Below are 17,738 nucleotides of genomic sequence, written 5' to 3'. Positions count from 1 at the left end.
TGGCTTATTACCACTTTCAAACCCCTGTGGAAAGTCATTCTGTTACAGAAAGTCTAAGCAGCATTTCTATCTATTTATCCTTGAACACGTTCAGCTAATTCCAAATCTAAAATAACTCAAAAGTGCGGAATACCCATCTTATCAGATACCAGAAATACCATATACATCTATAGAGTTTTAATTTCCAAGCAAGTTTGCTATAATTTGAGGCAACATTTTTCATGTTATTTCCTTAAAAAAACACACACCCAGCCTTAATGAAATAAAGCCTACAACTCTAAACATCTGAATATTATAAAATCTAATTTGGTACTAGTCAGACAAAACATGGGGAGAGGGAAAGAGAAAGTTTTAGTGCCTTAAGTCAAAAGGATTCATGTGGTTAAAGGTTCTATATCATCAGTCATAAATCACCAACAAGAACAAAAATCTCATCCATGTCTGTTATAATGAGAACAGGTCTCCTAGGACCATAAATTTTCTACAGCTGTTCCGCTGGCCCAATCAGACATTTTTAAATCTTCATAATAAACATGGCTGGAAAAACCTAACAGTCAAACACTTATAATGAATGGGTTTAAATTATATCCTGCGATGAATGCTAGTTTAATATTCCTTTGTAGCTATAGAATTTGGCTCTGCAGTAAAAGAAATTCTGGTTATCATTATTTCATTAACTACTCCTCCATCTGTTCCTTATACACATACCAGGACTTCATGGCAAAAGAGATCAAGAAACACCACCAAGATTAGAAAAATTGGTAGCAGCTTTTTAAACATTCATGAGGTTCTTTGACCTATAAAGACTTTTGCAGCTAAGGAGGGCCACAGTAAGAATAAATCATTACTTATAGGAGATACATATGCTCTCGCAAAAGTTCCCTCGATGACCATTAGCCCAGCCACCTGGCTTTATGGAGCTCTGCCTTTGAAGAAACCCAACTCCTTCAGAGGAAGGAGTACAAATATGGCAATCTTACAGCAGTAAAAAGAACGGTAAAGGGACTTTTATTTTTGCCTTTAATTCCCTAGTCTATGTATCTGCTGTACTTATGCCTCTTCCATATGAAGCAAGAAAGAAGCAAGCCCACCCTCACCCCCTGTAAATAAGTGCAATAAAAAGGGGAGGAAAAGACAATAAGGGGGCCTGCTCTGTTTTGTAAGATTAAATCAGCAGAACTCTAGGGGCTAGGAATCAGTGGCCGACATTTTTAGTCCTGTTTCTATCACTAACAACCTGTTTGACTTTAGCCCAGTTACTTAACATTTCCAAGCTGTCACACAAGGTCAGGACTAGGTAATTTATGATAGTTTAAGCCATGTCTGTGCACAGATATGTTATTCTTTTTTAAAAAAAAATATTTTTATTGATTTTTTACAGAGAGGAAGGGAGAGGGATAGAGAGTTAGAAACATCGATGAGAGAAACATCGACCAGCTGCCTCCTGCACACCCCCTACTGGGGATGTGCCTGCAACTGAGGTATATGCCCTTGACCGGAATCGAACCTGGGAACTTTCAGTCCGCAGGCCGACGCTCTATCCACTGAGCCAAACCGGTTTTGGCATGTTCTTATTCTTTTTGTCCAGAGGAACATTCCTGTTTCTTTGGGGAATTTTAAAAAATGAACCAGGAGAGAAGTCCTCTTTCCTCTAGCAACATCAAGGTGTTAGTGGCCATGTGGCCTGTCCAGGGGAGAGAATAGTCATTGGGAAGAGAGAAATCACCATGGGAAGTAGAACCAAAGTGGTCTTCCTGTCCAACCCAGTTCTTCCCAGTCATATAGGTCAACAAAGTCCTATTATACTCAAGTCAGTATAAACCAATGGTTCTGAACCTTGGCTGCACATTAGAATCACCGGGGAATCTTTTTAAAATCCTGATTTCTGGGCCTCATCCTCTGGAAATTCTGTTTCTTTGTTTTGGAGTGGGGCCACAACATTAGTAACAAAGAAACAGAATTTCCGGAGGATGAGGCCCAGAAATCAGGATTTTAAAAAGATTCCCAGGTGATTCTAATGTGCAGCCAAGGTTCAGAACCACTGGTATAAACTGTTCTCCATACCCAATAATCACAAGGACCCAATGCTCTTCCAAATGGCTATACAGTTGACCCTTGAACAATGTTCAAGTTAGGGACTCTGACCCCCTCCCCATGTATTAAAAAATCTGCATATGACTTTTGACTCCCCCCAAATTTAACTACTAATAGCCTCCTGCTGACCAGAAGCTTTCGTTAACATAAACAGTTGATTAACACATATTTTGAATGTTATATGTATTATATACTGTATTTTTACAATAAACTAAGAGAGAAGAAAATATTAACAAAGAGAAAACACATTTATAGTACTGTATGTGTTTATTGAAAAATCCACATACAAGTGGACTAATGCAGTTCATACCTATGTTGCTCAAGGGTCAGCTGTATCTAGTAATTGTGTTGATCACTAATCATTGCGCTTCCTCTCTTCAGGTGGGTCCACAGACAGTGGCAGGTGAGCTGACACTGTCCAGCAACTGTCCCTCTCCTGCATGGAGGCTGCATTTCTAGGATGTTAATTGTACACATCACTAGCCCAGGAAGCCTCCGAAGTGCAGCCTCTTCTTGGCGTAGCGACAGTCTCCACCCCTGTGGTCCCCACACCTAGGCAACCCCTATCTGCTAAGCCTATGCTTTTCCATACTGATCCCCTTAGAATAATCTAGGAAGCTTTTTAAAAAGAGTCCAAGTCCCTGTCTCCACCCCTATTCAGACCTAGCTGGTGTGAGTGAATTCGAGGCATGGATATGTTGTACCAGCTCCTCAGTTGATTCATACAGACAGCCAGGACTGATACTCATGATCCCAGTCTTTAGAACTACATCAAAAACATAGCTTGAATGTAACTCCAATAGAACCACTCTTCTGATTAAATCCTTCAGTGGCATGCCAGCACGTTCTGGATAATTCCAAACAGGCCTTTTCATAAAGGCCTGGAGCCCTTTCTGCCATTGTTTTCCTTAACTTCTCCTCACTGATGGAGACACAGCCTTCCTCCAGGTAACCTCTAGGAACTCAAATCCCTGCTCCCCACAGGCCGAGCACTGAATACACTAGGTTCCTGGTGCTGACGGGTTTCTCCTGCCAGGAGGGAGGAATGGGGTTGCACTAGCTCAAGTCCATGCTCAAGTAGGAGACTGGAGAAGATACGTGAAACAAATGTTTTCAGGCTGCATAACAGGCAGCACAGGATTTTGAACCTTTAGAGAAAGGAAGTAAAGGAAATGGGCCTGAGGCACTTTCCAGATGGCAGTACAGGGATGGGGAACACAAGCAGCCACAGCAGGCTCCTGTATTGCGTAGGAATTTACAGGGCCAAGTGTAGCCAAGGGGAAAACTGTATGTCAGAGAAACATCCAGAAATCTGCATGGAGCCCCCCCTGAGACTTGCTGACTATTATGCCACATGTGCACAGGTGAACTTTCACAAGACCATTCAGGAGCGATCCCAGAACAGACACCTCAATATTAGTGCAGAAATAGCCCTAAAAAATTACTTTAGATCCACCCTAAATAATTTTAAAACAAGCCCCAGAAGGATCAAACTAGTCATCACAGAACTTAACTGGGTGCCAGACAAAGTCCTTCTTCTTAGAAGAAGGTAAACTCCAGCGCTCAGCACTACACCACATGGAATGTCTAGCGTCCAATCACATCTTAATTAGATACGCAAAAACTGTGACCCACAACCAGGAAAAAAAAATCAATCTAATAAAACAGATACAAAAAAGCATATAGAGAGAGGACAGAATTAGCAATCAGGGACTTCAAGACAGCTATTGTAACTATCTATGCTCATGACTGAAAGAAAAACAGGAATATCATGCAGAGAGAATGGGAGGCTATGAGCCAGGGGTCAAAAAGCCACAACGTGTGGTTCCCAATCAACCCTCTGCCTACTTTTGTAAATAAGATGCTATTGGAACATGGCTACACCCATTTGTTTTATTAATTGTCTATGGCTGCTTTGGGAACAGGCTGACTAGTTGTGACAGTGACCATATGGCCAAGAGGGCCCTTAGAATCTAAATCAGTAGCTACCTGGCCCTTCACATAAAAGACTGCAGGCCCCAGAGTTAAGCTACAGTGGTTTTCAATGGGCACGATTACAAGACACCCAGTGCTTCTGTGGCCTATGGCTTCTTTAAGACCCGCTGTCACTACTGGTCTAGGATATTACTGAGAGGCCTCCCCAGGCTGGCCTGTCAGGGCCTTAGCCTAAAACAGGTCACCTGCTTTAACCAGAAGTCCTTTTTACCTATTTACACAGACATAGAAAGTCCCATGGTATTAACTATCAGAGGAATGTCTATCTTAGGATAAGCATGATTCTTCCTGAATATGCAGTTAGGGTGGATTAGCGAGAATTGTGTATCTGAAACTAACTTCTCATGCTTAGCCAGTGGTATGTTCTCTTATGCTGAGAATAAAGGGACCTGTCTAGTATGAATCTTATCATGACTGAGAAACCTCATATTAATCATACAATATTTTCACGTCATTGTTATCTCCTTTCCTGGTCTTCCCTACCAACCCACCCAGAGGGGCTCCCAGGCTACCCCTCCATTGAGCTTTCAGGCATGTTGGAGGCACAATTACACAATGTGTGAACTCCACAACAGCATAAACTAGCATTGCCTTAAAGTGGCTCCACAGTGGTGAACACCATAATTTTTAAATTATCATGTATTAAATAAAATAAAGTGCTTACCTGAATTATTAAAGTAGTATTGCTGTCCTGGGTAGCCATTATTGGAGGAAAAAATGCCTAAATATAAAGAAAACAGACATTTTAATAGTAGCCATAAGGCTTTTTTTGAGGTATAACCGACAAATGAAAAATTGTATATATTTAGGTTGTGCAATGTGATCTTTAAAGCTGCACACGTGATTTAATATACATATGCATTATGAAATGACTGCCACAATTAACACATCAATCACCTCACAGTTACCATATTCTGTGTACGTGTGAGAATTCTTAAGGTCTACTCTCTCCGTAAACTTCAAGTATATAACATAGTATTAACTATAGTCACCATGCTGTACACTAGATCCTCAGAACACACTCATCCTATAACTGGAAGCTTATACCCTTTGACCAACATTTCCCTGCTTCCCCCAGCCTCTGGCTACCACTGTTCTACTCTCTGGTTTAGATTCCACATACAAGTGAAATCATACAGTATTTGTCTTTCTCTTTCTGGCTTAATTCACTTAGTGTCAAGTCACCACCTTCCTCTATTTTGTTGCAAATAGCAGGATTTCCTTCTTTGATGCTTGTATAATATTTCATTGTGTAGATATACACTGAGTGGCCAGATTATTATGACCACCTGACATTTGTAGGCAAATTAGCTATAATTTCATGCTAAAGTTGCTAGAGGGCCAGACCATTATAAATAGGGAAGCAGGTTGTTTACCACGACAGTAGAAGTGATATTTTTCTGAAGATATGGGTAAACAACATGATTTAACAGCCTTTGAACATGGGAGATACATACACACACATACACATACATACACACACACACACACACACACACACACACACACTGAGTGGCCAGATTATTATGACCACCCCATCAGTACTTCATTGGGCCACCTTTTGCCTTCAATACTGCGGCGATTCTTCTTGGCATTGACTCCATGAGATGTTAAAAGGTGATGCGAGGAATCTGACACCATGCCTGATGAATAGCACTGTCCAGTTCTATGAGATTTGATGGTTGTGGAACCAGCTGCCTGATGGCTCTTTTAACTTCCTCCCACAAATGCTCAATTGGATTGATATCTGGTGATTATGGGGGCCACCTAAGCAAGGTAAAGTCTCCCTCATGTTCTTGAAACCACTCCTGCACAATACGAGCACCGTGGCATGGCGCATTGTCTTGTTGAAGAAGCCATCTCCATTGGGATACGCCATCAACATGATAGCATGAACTTGATCAGCAACAATACTTAGGTATGTTGTGCTATTTAGACGTTGTTCCACACGAATTAAAGGGCCCAAATCATGCCAGGAAAACATGCCCCAAACCATAACACTGCCCCACCAGCTTGAAGGGTTGTACTCATGCATGTGGGGTGCATGCTTTCATGCTGTTTCCACCAAATCCTCACTCTGCCATCTGCATGATGCAACTGGAAATGTGATTCATTGGATCACATGACTTTTTTCCAATGCTCGACTGTCCAATCCTTGTGTTCCTGTGCGAATTGGAGAAGTTTTATCTTGGTAACTGCAGACAGCAAAGGTGTTCGAACAGGCCTTTGGCTTCCATATCCCATACGATGCAGTGTACAGCTAATTTGCCTACAAATGTCAGGTGGTCATAATAATCTGGCCACTGTGTGTGTGTGTGTGTGTGTGTGTGTGTGTATACACACGTTCAAAGGCTGTTAAATCGTGTTGTTTACCCATATCTTCAAAAAAATATCACTTCCACTGTCGTGGTAAACAACCTGCTTCCCTATTTATAATGGTCTGGCCCTCTAGCAACTTCAGTGCAAAATTATAGCTAATTTGCCTACAAACGCCAGGTGGTCATAATAATCTGGCCATTCAGTGTATATCATACATATTTGAGATGTCTATGTCTCTATCTACATCTTATGATTGCGGGGGAAATCGTCTTTACATACAAAATACTTGCCTACATTTTGTAATGTGTGCAAAAAGCATTACTAACCACTGAATCTTCAGACACACATAGAAAAATGAAACAAAACATTAAACTCCTGAGAATAAATTTTTTTCTTTTATCCGTATTGACAGTATTTGGGCAACAAAGCTCATTACTAGATTTCCATTATTAAATTGCATCAAAAAATATAATAAAAGTGAACTTTTAATGAAGCTCCCACTGCCTCCTCCAAGCACATACACTGGAAACACAGTCATGAGCAAATATAGGAAAATGCTTAGATGCATCTGCTTAGATGCAATACAGCCTGTAAAAATCATCCAGAGCGAACACAACCTGCTAATAGAGGCAACAGTGCGAGGCCCAGAAAGCTCTCTAATATCATGAATATTATATGATTCTCAAGAACACCAGCCATCGCCACAAACTGTGAAAACAAATTATTTGCGGTTCAAGAAAAGGTAAAATAGTCTCCGAAGATTTCCCATGAATAAAAGATGAAATATTGGAACTCATAAGGCCTTTAAAGAAGTGTTTGCAAAATAGTGTCCTTAAAAGTCATAACCAATGTAGATTTTAAATTGAGGCCTAAAAGAATTCATATATTTCTAAATAAAATAAAGTTTTTTCATTGAGCATCAATTTGAAGGAAACAAAAAGAAAAAAAATTTTGTTAAAGCAGGAGCCACGCTTTAAGCAATAACAGCCCTGGTTTGGCCCTGCATGAATACGTCTCTCTCTCTCCAAGGACCTAGTGGTCACTCTGAATTCTTTGTACTTCAGTACAGATTTTTCTTTGTCAACTTTGCCTTGCACATATATGAAATCATGGAATATTGTAGAATAATGCATCACTTTAAACCTACATTCGTTCTCTACATTTTCAAGAAAACCGTGGTTTTCTGTGAGTAGCATTAACATTGAGGGTATATATATAAACCACTCTGTCCACAGGAAGCATTAGGTTTAGAATTAGGGTTTGCAGCCTCTCTGGAGCGGTGTGAGGAGCTGTACCAGCTCCTATACTTCTTGTTTTAAGAAAAGACTATTGGGAATTCCTAAGCAGACCCACAGGGTAACTTGGGGTTGCTTCCGTCCCTATTAAAATTAAGATGACCTTCCAACGTGTCATGCCGAAGACGTTTTGCTCTGTACCTGCACACGTTTCCATGATTTTCTTCAGAGGCCCGTGAATGTACATGAGTCCAACGAGGATCCCGGCCAGATGCCCGGCGAAGGAGGTCCTAGGGGAGAAGGAGACCCTCTATGAGTGTGCACTCTGCCCGATTACAGGCAGCCCGCCTTCTCGCTAGCCCAGAGCTTGTCAATTAGTCACAGGCTTTGTTCCACACCACGTCTTTTATGCTGAGCAGCACAGCACTCAGTCCAAAGAACATTTCCTACCTTAAAGGGAGTGGGGAGGGCATGAATAACCACCACCGCATGTTTAAGATTCAATCTCCCTCCCTGACCAAGAGAAGTGGGCTGGCTCATTCAGGGCAGTGGAAGCATTTTGTCAAGACAACCCACTAGATTTCTTCCAGTTTTTCTCTGAGGTTCTTATCACAAAATGTAAATGACAATAGTTTTCTCTGAATTAACTCTTAAATCATGCAGCCACGGTGAACGCGCTATCTACCTGTGTTTGCAGAGAGCTGTGTTTTTATACATCACTGACCAGTGAAGCTGAGAGCAAGAGACACTCGATGGATGAGATGGAGATGTTCACACGCCCACCCCAAAGTCGCCTCCCTCTGTCATCTTCATATGTTGCTCAGCGAAGACACATAAATGTAAACTTTAAGCTTGAAAGATGAGTTAGTGCATTAAATTGGCTCTGCTCTTCTTAAGATAGCATCTAACACTGACAATCACTTATACATATGAAGTCAAGGCAAGCCCCAGCTAACTATGTGTGAACAAATAGAAGAATAAATGAAAGAGGACTGGCCAGCAGGTCTCCCTGCCTCCAGCTCTTGCTCGTATCGCATCCCACACACCGCCATCAGTGGCCCTTCTGAAACAGAGGGCAAGTCATGCCCATGCCTCTTGGTGAAACTCAGACTTCTCTACAGCCTGCAGTCACAGCCCTCCAACACTGGGCCTTGCCCATCCTATCCCTTCCCTTCACCTTCACTGTCCATTAAATTCATCCCTCCATCCACACCTAGACCCTCCAAGCGCTGACCAGGGACCACAAGGCTAAGCCAAACAGCACCCCCGTCATAACCCAGGCCCCGGCTGGAGACTGGCTCTTTCCTCCCACCGCCTTCCTTCCTATAGAACAGATCCAGCCTTCTTGGGGAGCGAAGGGGTTTACATGCCTTCCTGTCTGTCTCTCTCTCTTACAAACCCCCTGAGGACAGGCTTATTCATATGTATGCTAAACTGGGAGGTAAAAGAAACCCAACAATCAAAAAGGTCAAGTAGGTGAATACATTTCCCTGGTTTGGGGAAATGGCCCCTCACTCCAGAAGAAGGGCACCTGCAAGTTATCAAGGAGCCAACGTAAACTCCAGGAGCAGCGTGATTTTTGTGATTTTCACATACCTATCACACGCACCTAGGACAGGGCTTGGCACAGGACAGACACTCCAGTATGTGTTGAATGAATGGCTTGAGTGTCCCAAGATGGTTTCATCAAGACCACCAATAGGCAAGTTAAAAACACTAGATCTGCAACTTAGAGGGCTCGCTGAGCCATGGCAGTGACGAGGCTGAGGTTCACACACAAGACCTAGAATCAAAACCACATGCCGCCTACCACAGCAGCAACTGACAGAGGAAAGGGGCCCTGGGGTACAGGCAAGGCAGCAACAAGAACTTTCCATTGTCTCAGGGCTAGTGAAAGACTTGTGGGCTCCCAGGGAAAAGAACAGGCAGAGAAAAGAGGAAAGGAAGCCTGCTGTAGACAGGATGGCACTGGGGCTCGTCCCCATTAGCCAATTCAATCACGCCATTGCCCAACCCCTGCATATGCCACACACACACTGAAAGCCATGAGCACACGTGCACGTGCACACACACACACGTGTACACACACTGCACACACAAGCATTCCTTCAGGAGAGCTATTATTTTCATCAAAGACAGGTACCTACCTTCTAGGATGTGTAACCTGATAATAAAAATATGAGATCAGACACTTGGTTTCCCATTTCCAGAGAAGAACAGCATGAACTGTGCTTCTCTTTAGCTTTTCCAAAAAATAAAATAGAGCTTATTTTATTCTACTTTTAGGCTAAATAATACACTCCAACTAGTTCTAGGAATGGCAAAGAAAGTGGTAGTTTGAGGGATACAAGAAAAAAAAAGGCCAGAATCAATTTTTAAAATAGTAACCTCAATTTAACTGAAAAGAATAAAATAACATCAATGTTTTTGAAACTTTCTAAACCAATCTTTATGGTGAATCAAATAGCTCTAAAAATAACATGGAAGAAAATTTCATTTTAAAACCCCAACCTATCAAACAATCAATCTTGCATTTCATTTACAATTTAGAGTACAATACAGTTCAATGAATTCTTCATTTCTCTACATGGGTTTGTAGAAGTTTTAGCTGTAATTTAATTGTCCTAATATAATTGCGAATAACTTGGAAAGGGAGGCTGACAGGCCAGAGACCATATTGCATTATCCTCCAATATTCAGTATTTGTCACAAAAGTCCCTTCTCAAACTCTAGCTGTCCGTATTTCATGGTGTTACCATTGTAATTAGCTAATTATTAATAATAGAAAAGCAAAAGGGAGGCCAGACATTATAAGCAGGGCCATCTGGGCAGCTTCACCAGGAAGCTGCAACTTTGCCCAGATCCGCTTCCTGCAGATCACTGAGGGAAGGGGTCCAACAACGGGAAGATGGACTTATGCACGGTAAAGTCGAGGTGACATGGGAAAGGTGCCTGTCAGTCTAACCTGGAAACAAAGATCATTGGCTAGAGGGGTGCAGCCAATGCAAGTCTGAAATTTGGGAATACATAATCCACAGACAAAGGAATTCTCTCTCTCTTGGCTCTCTTGTTCCTCTGGCTTCACTCCTGCTTCCGTGCATTCGCCTGTGTTTCCTCCATAGCCATGTGGCCCTAGAAGTCACGTGAGCCACGACCATGACGACCCCCATGCAATGGACTATAGCTGGGAGCACAAACTAAGCTAACCTGATACAGGACTGGACTGTACTCCAGCACAGAAGGAACCTCTGGGCATTGGCTCTTATCCTAGCTCTGCTGAAGACACAGCTGGCCTTTTCCCATGGAGGGACAGAGGAAGAGGAGACCTTGGAAACTCAGGGGTTTACTTCCATGCAAATAAATGCCACTCATTCTCCCTGTGAGCCTCAGAAAATTCCTTTTCTTGTGACACTGCAAGAAGCCCACTTCCACTGGCAACAGGTGGGGATGTGGAAAGCTCTCAACTGATAACATTTTCAGCTCTATACTAGTAAAAAGTATTCTTTTTTTAAAAAAATAAACGTATGAAGAGAATATGATCTTATTCAATCAAAACTGAGAATATCTTGATATTACACATAAAAGGGGGAGGATCCCACCAATGAAAAAAGGAAGCATATGCTAATTTCAAGAAGTATATTAACTTTCTCCATGCCACTGGTAACCACTTAACAAAGGAGCTCCCTTTGCCCTCTACGAGATACCTTTTACCCTTGTCCTGGGAGAGGAAATGGACCAGCAGAGAGAAGATGGAAATGGGACCGGGGACTATCTTCTCCCAGCAGCACTGGGATCAGGGCACTTCATCCTTGCCCCTGGCCGTGCTGTGGAGGTACAAGGAGGCCCTGGGGAAGAAGCCATCTGCGTCCTCTAATCAGTGGCTGGGATCTACCTTCAAATGTAACAGCTTTAGAAACAGATTGTGTTCTTATGATCATAAGTATACATGCAAAACAGACATTCTGATGTTTGAGATGTCTGAGGAAACCCGTGTGTTCACAGCAGCCTTCCTGAAGATGTGGGCTCAGCTCTGTTCTAGGTTCTGCCTGGAGGATGACACCTTAAGGGACAGGCAGGGAAAACCCTGCTCTTAGAAACAGCTTCCTTTAGACCTTACTAGGTCCTGGGCCAAGACTGAAGATTTGGTTACATCCTGCCACCCTCTATCCTAAGTCAGAGTCATTCCTCAGGGACAGTACCACCATATTCAACTTTATATTCATGACCACACCTGACGCAGTAAACAGCCTGACACTAACACTCAATAAATAACTACTGCACGGGTGGAGGAGTGGAATTAAAATTACACACAGAAGGCACATATCTAACATACATTACGATTGCATTAAAAAATCCCAAGTTACACATGGTCTCCATAGCTGTATTAGTATAAAATTTCACTGGGAGAGGTAATAATTGAACTAACCCCCTCCCTTTAAACAATGTATGACACAAAACATGTGCTCAACAAAACAATAGCACCAAACCTATTATTATCCCTAAAATTGGTCACTTAGAAGAGCTGCATTTCTTTTGATAGCTCAATAGTAACTCCCTCTAGAAAATCATAACAGCTATAATCAAATACTGACTGTGATGGTGAGATACAAGCATAAGGGCCAGATACATCACCGCTTTGTATAGCCACACAGATTGTGCACTGCACAGACAAACCGCAATGAGAAGAAAAGTAATTTATCCAGGGCCTCAATAGTTTCACAAATATTGGACATATCCACTATTCAAATTTAGGTCATCAAATCTCAACTTCAGAGTGACTATTGATATAATTTCATTTATTAGGGGACAATACCTTAATCCAGTAGTTCTTTTTTTAGTTAATCCTCACCCAAGGATATTTTTTTTCATTGATTTTTAGAGAGAGTGCAAGGGAGGGAGAGGGGAAAGAGAGAGAGAGAAAAACATCAATGTGAGAGAGACACATCAATCGGTTGCCTCCTGCACACGTGGCCCTTGACAAGGAATTGAACCCAGACCCATTGGTCTGAGGGATGATGCTCTAACCACTGAGCGAACCGGCCAGGACAACCCAGTCGTTCTTAAACTTATTCAGGTTCTGAGCCTCTTTAAATGCCGATGAAAGCTATGAATCCTGTCAGCAGAAAAACTTCCCAGACACAAAATAATTTTAAGAAGTTCACAGATGGCTTGAATTCTATCCACGGACCTCTGGTTAAATACCCTGAAGTGAAAATAATCATTCCAGACAGAAGAATTTCACATTAAGCACCAAGTCTAAGTAGTTATATACTCAATTGGAAAAACATTCCATTTGTACTCAAATCCGAACACAGAGGCAGCCATTAATTTAGATTATTTAAGTTTATTAACATGTCCAGTTTCTTTGTTGTGCCATTGCTCTGGAATGGTGTAACCTACTTCTGAGTTCACTTCCCTTTTTGCTAGAATCCCACTTTCAGTCATTCTTTCAGTTAGAGGCCCAGGGTAGAAAACTCTGCTGGTCTCTGTACGTCCAAAAAGGTCTTTATTTCTGTTTCCTATTTTGATAATAAGTACAGGCTCTACTGGTGCTGCTGAGAAATGCCAACCAGTCTTTCTTCTGTAGGCAATTTATTTGTCGTTTCTCTCAGCTTTTAAGATGTTCTCTTTATTTTGGATATACTGTCATTACATCACAATCATTCCAGTTGTCGGTTCATTTCATTTCCCCTCCTTGACATTTGCTATGCTTTTTCTATCTGAGGTCTCATGTCCTCCTACACTTCTGAAAAACTATGGAAAGCTATTACTTGTGTCTTTCTAGCTATGCAGCAGTCACACACTTTCTGACACAGAGAGGGGTTCACTATGTGTTTATGGCAAAAAAAAAAAAAAAAAAGAAAGTTAAAATCTAATCGATGTTGCTATACACTACTTCTAAAGGATAGTGATGGGGAAAGGGTAATTTGGGAACAAAACTAAAATTAAGATATGTCGATTATATCTCAAAGCTGGAAAAAAAAGATAGTGTGGGTTTCAGTTATGCAAATTGTATGCAGATATTAACACTAACACACAGTGTTCTTTCCTATTATGCCAGCATAAAGTGATCCTCACTCCTCTGAGAGGCAATTTGTAAAGCTGAGCTAAGTGATTATGCAAAATGTTCCCATGCTACTGTTAAAGGATCAAAAGCTAAAGCTATGACTGAAAGCTGTGACAGGCTATAAAGGTCCTCCTCTGTTAAATGGCAAATTCTTTCCACAGTTGAAGAGGCTGCCCTCTCAGGCATAGCTCAGGGAGCAGAAAATGTATTACCCTAAGACATAATCTCCCAGTGTGTACTGAATGACCTCATTAAGGATGCAACTTGATGGAGACACAGTGTTGGACAAGGGAAGAGAACAGGTGAGGTAAGATGCAGTCAGCTAGAGGTGGCCTATTGTATTGTACATGTCACCATTTCCTCCTGTAAAAGCAGTTACTACCAGCGGGGGATTGAGCTGATCAGGAGTTCTGGGTCTTGGACGTTACAGCACCAAGAGGTGGTGAGAACTTTTCAGGTCAGTGAACATTAATGCCATTGGGGAAGATCTCGAAAGGATTGCTTCTTCCCTAGATAAACTGCTCTTAAACTGTTTTCTACCCTTGATGCTTTCTTCAACCACCATGGTAGCACGTGTCTTTGGCAAAGGCAATTTGGGAGAGACTTGGTCTATATGCCCTTTCTCTTTACCAATATTATATTTGCCCAAAGGTAGCTACATTGGCAATGCAACCTCTACTATCCATGTTGATTTACTGAACATGGCACCAACCTCAGGCATTGGGCTGGGAGCTAACCACTGACATTTACTTAAGTCCCAGACAAACACAATCTAGACAAAAACAAGGATACTGCAAAGGTAGAAGCCCCTTTACAAAAGAACTTGCTAGATCAAAGGTGATGCCTCAATTCCTTGGCTCTCAATTCCATGAAGTCCAGGTGAAGACTGATGGCAGCTTAGAAGACGGTGGTGGCAACAGAGGTGGTGAGAGTGGCTTGGTGTCTATTCTGTTGGCAGAGATAAAAGGACTTGCTGATGGATTCATTGTGGAGGAGGGAAAGGGAGAAGCAGGCTTCTGACTCATGCAACGGTAGGGATGATGGAACCATCTACTTGGTGGGAAGAGATTCAAGAGCTCAGTTTTGGTGTATTCACTTTGAGATGCCTGCAACACAACTAGAGATATCTGATAGAGTAGTCAGTAGGTAGCTGGATACCAACTTGGAAACTCAGAGGAAGAATGGTTCAAAATATGCCTCCCATATTTCACTTGACTCCTAGAATATTTGTATACAATTTAACTAAAATGGTCTATCTATCTGTCTACCTATAATGTAGAACACATTATACACACACAAATATATATATATTGAAAAACAAGATTTAAAAGAAATACATAAACACAGTGACAGATAATATGGGGGTAACATCCCCCCTTCTATTTTTCAAACTTCTTGTAATAGTGTTTAAGGAATTTCATTATATTATTTTTTTCTATCAGAACAGCAACTGAGAAAGGCTCTCATGTAAAGGACAGACTTCCTCTCACCAATGTGGTGGAGAAATCTAAGTATTTCCGTTGTTGTTGGGTAAATTGTTAAGGACACTTTCCCTCATGTGGCACGTGCACGTGTTTTTAAATAGCACTCAGATGAAAATCATAATTGCTAGTTCTGTGGTATTTACCAAGTTTCTTTAGAATCTGTGTTATTCAAATCTCCTCCAAAACAAGATGAAAGGTTGTGCCAAATTAAATGAAAACACAGGTAAGTGAATGGTACACAAATGAACAAGAATCTCCCCACACATATGCCTAATGGGGGCACAGATGTTAAAGACTCGGCACAACACTGTGGGTGAGGCCTGTGTTCTTTTCCTCATCAGACACTTCACACAACTAGACACATCCTGGAGTTCCCTTTCCCATACCTTCCATATTTACTATTGACTGAATTCCACTTGCCATGACTCTCACCTGCTCTGCACCACCCAGCTCCCACCCCAGCCCTTGGGACTATCTAGGAAAGTGGTTGTGCGCACAGGTACTGGACTTAGACTGCCCAGGACTGAATGCTGGGTCCGACCTTCGGAATCGATGTGAGCTTCACGAGCTCTCATCACTTCCAACGCCTTAGCCAGGCTTCTTTCTGGCTTGGTCAACCTTGCCCTGCTCCAGTCAACACTGGGACAAACAAGCCTGTGCTCTAACAAGAAAGCCTGATACCAATCCATATGCCTTTGGGTAACTCGCCAGTGTTTCCAAAATAAAATACAAGCGAGGCTTGTTATACCCATCAAGCCCCTCTGCCTGCCTCTTTAACCTTCTCTCTACTGCCAGCCCCCAGCGCTATGCCACCCCAAGTTTGAGCCATCCACAAAAGCCATGCGTCCACCCTTCATGACTTTGTATGCACCAAGCCCTCTGCTCTCCACATCACCCGCTAAGCCCTAGCCAAACAGCCCTCCTGATCACCCTGGGCCCTGCTTGCCCTGCAGATGGGCGGGGCTGCTCCTTGGCTCCTGTGGTATCTTGTGTTCCTCTCACATTTGGCTCCATCCTCATTTGCTGATTTGTCTGCTATCACCCCACTGCTTAATCTAGTGGCCTCAACTCAATCATCCCAAGGCCTCCTTAAACCCAAATATCTTGTAATGCTTTCTCTACCTTCTTGAAATGGAATAAATAAGACACCTACACACATACTTTTAAAAACACAGATGCATCCACATGTACAATCTCAGCTCAACATTGTAGGAGTAACGTAAGAAAGTACTATGAGTTATAAATGCTCAGGCACAGCACCAGCAGAAGGCTGTGATGTGGCCCTCCGCCTGCTGCTATGCATGTAATCTGCATGAAGGCGAGAATAACAAATGCAGGTGGACAGAGATGGGCTTTCCGTGACTCAAACACCATCTGCAGGGCTCCATCGGCAACATGATTTTATGGAGGGTAAGTAACTTTTGACTCCAAATAAAGTAAAGTCAAATTCTCCCTTAAGTTGCATTTACAGATCAATTTACCATTTTCCTGGAAAAGTCACTGTAAATTAAATCCATGCCAAAAACAGAAAATCTTTGTGTGCATATGAAAAACACAACTAGGTCTTAGGCTCGGATAATCATAAACAGCACTTTCGCCTACATAAATGTCCTTTCAACAGACTGGGGGTGTGGGGAGGGTGTATGTGCAGGACCATTCTTGGTATAGGGACTGTCTTGCACACTGTAGGACAGCTGGTACCTCTGTCCCTTGCTCACCAAATGCCAGTAGCACCCTCCCCCCCACTATCATTAATCATTATAACTAAAAACAACCCTGCCATTTTCCAAAGTCCTTCCTGGAGACCAAGCCACCTATCCCAGTGGAGAAACCACAGTGAATGTTTGTTGAATTGATGACCTTTAATCATTAGGCCTCTAGAATATTTCTTTTAAAACTATTTCTCATGTGACTACACTATGCACAAATTCCACAAATTCCAAGTAAATCTACAACATCTTGAACTGATATGCAAGAAAACTTCCCACCACAACTGAGATGCACATGGGGAGTTGGAATATTTGAAAGAAGCCGTGATCACTTCCACATTGCACTGTGGTAGAATAAATGCAACTTGGCACGTGAAGAACGCTCCGCCATCTGCTATTACTATAGACGAAAATATTTCTGGATACCACATGAATGACTATTTGCATATCACCTCCAAAAAGTAAATGTAAAATGAAAGAGAAGTTGGGCTGTTTATAGCCTGATTTTAACAAGCGCTGGTGCTATGAAGCAAATAGATGTTCCTATGCTTAGCCTTTAAAGACATTTACAGAAGCAATGTCATACCTGAAAATCTCCGGATAACTGGGCTCTCTGAGGTTGCAGTCACTTAAGCCTGGCTTAGGTGACCTTGATGAATGGGAGCTCATTATAAGGATACACAAGGAAGAAAGGACAACAGGGAACAGTCTCAACTGTGAACTATGCAAATGAATTCTAAACTTGCCCTGTACCCATAATAACATGAATGAACTGGCTGCCCTTTGCCAGACTGTAGTCTTGACCCATTGGTTCTCCACGCTGGCTGTGATTAAA

The 17,738-nt window shown here is 42.1% G+C and overlaps 1 protein-coding gene across 2 annotated transcripts in view; it reads right to left on the bottom strand.

Annotated features, from left to right (window-relative positions):
• The window catches only part of RHBDD1 (rhomboid domain containing 1), a 100,089-nt gene that overhangs the window by 40,958 nt on the left and 41,393 nt on the right, over positions 1-17,738 (bottom strand). For both annotated transcript variants that reach the window (XM_070423337.1, XM_070423336.1), the window contains exons 4-5: positions 7,845-7,933; positions 4,754-4,810 (exon numbers count right to left, since the gene is read on the bottom strand). In XM_070423337.1, coding sequence (XP_070279438.1) covers positions 4,754-4,810; positions 7,845-7,933 — 146 coding nt within the window. The remainder of the gene's footprint in view (positions 1-4,753; positions 4,811-7,844; positions 7,934-17,738) is intronic.

This window comes from Myotis yumanensis, unplaced genomic scaffold (genome assembly GCF_028538775.1).
Source record: "Myotis yumanensis isolate MYYU_CA2020_CCGP unplaced genomic scaffold, mMyoYum1.0.hap1 SCAF_8, whole genome shotgun sequence".
Taxonomy (NCBI): domain Eukaryota; kingdom Metazoa; phylum Chordata; class Mammalia; order Chiroptera; family Vespertilionidae; genus Myotis; species Myotis yumanensis.
The sequence above is the reverse complement of the archived record's forward strand: the minus strand, read 5'-3'. Positions and strand labels throughout refer to the sequence as shown.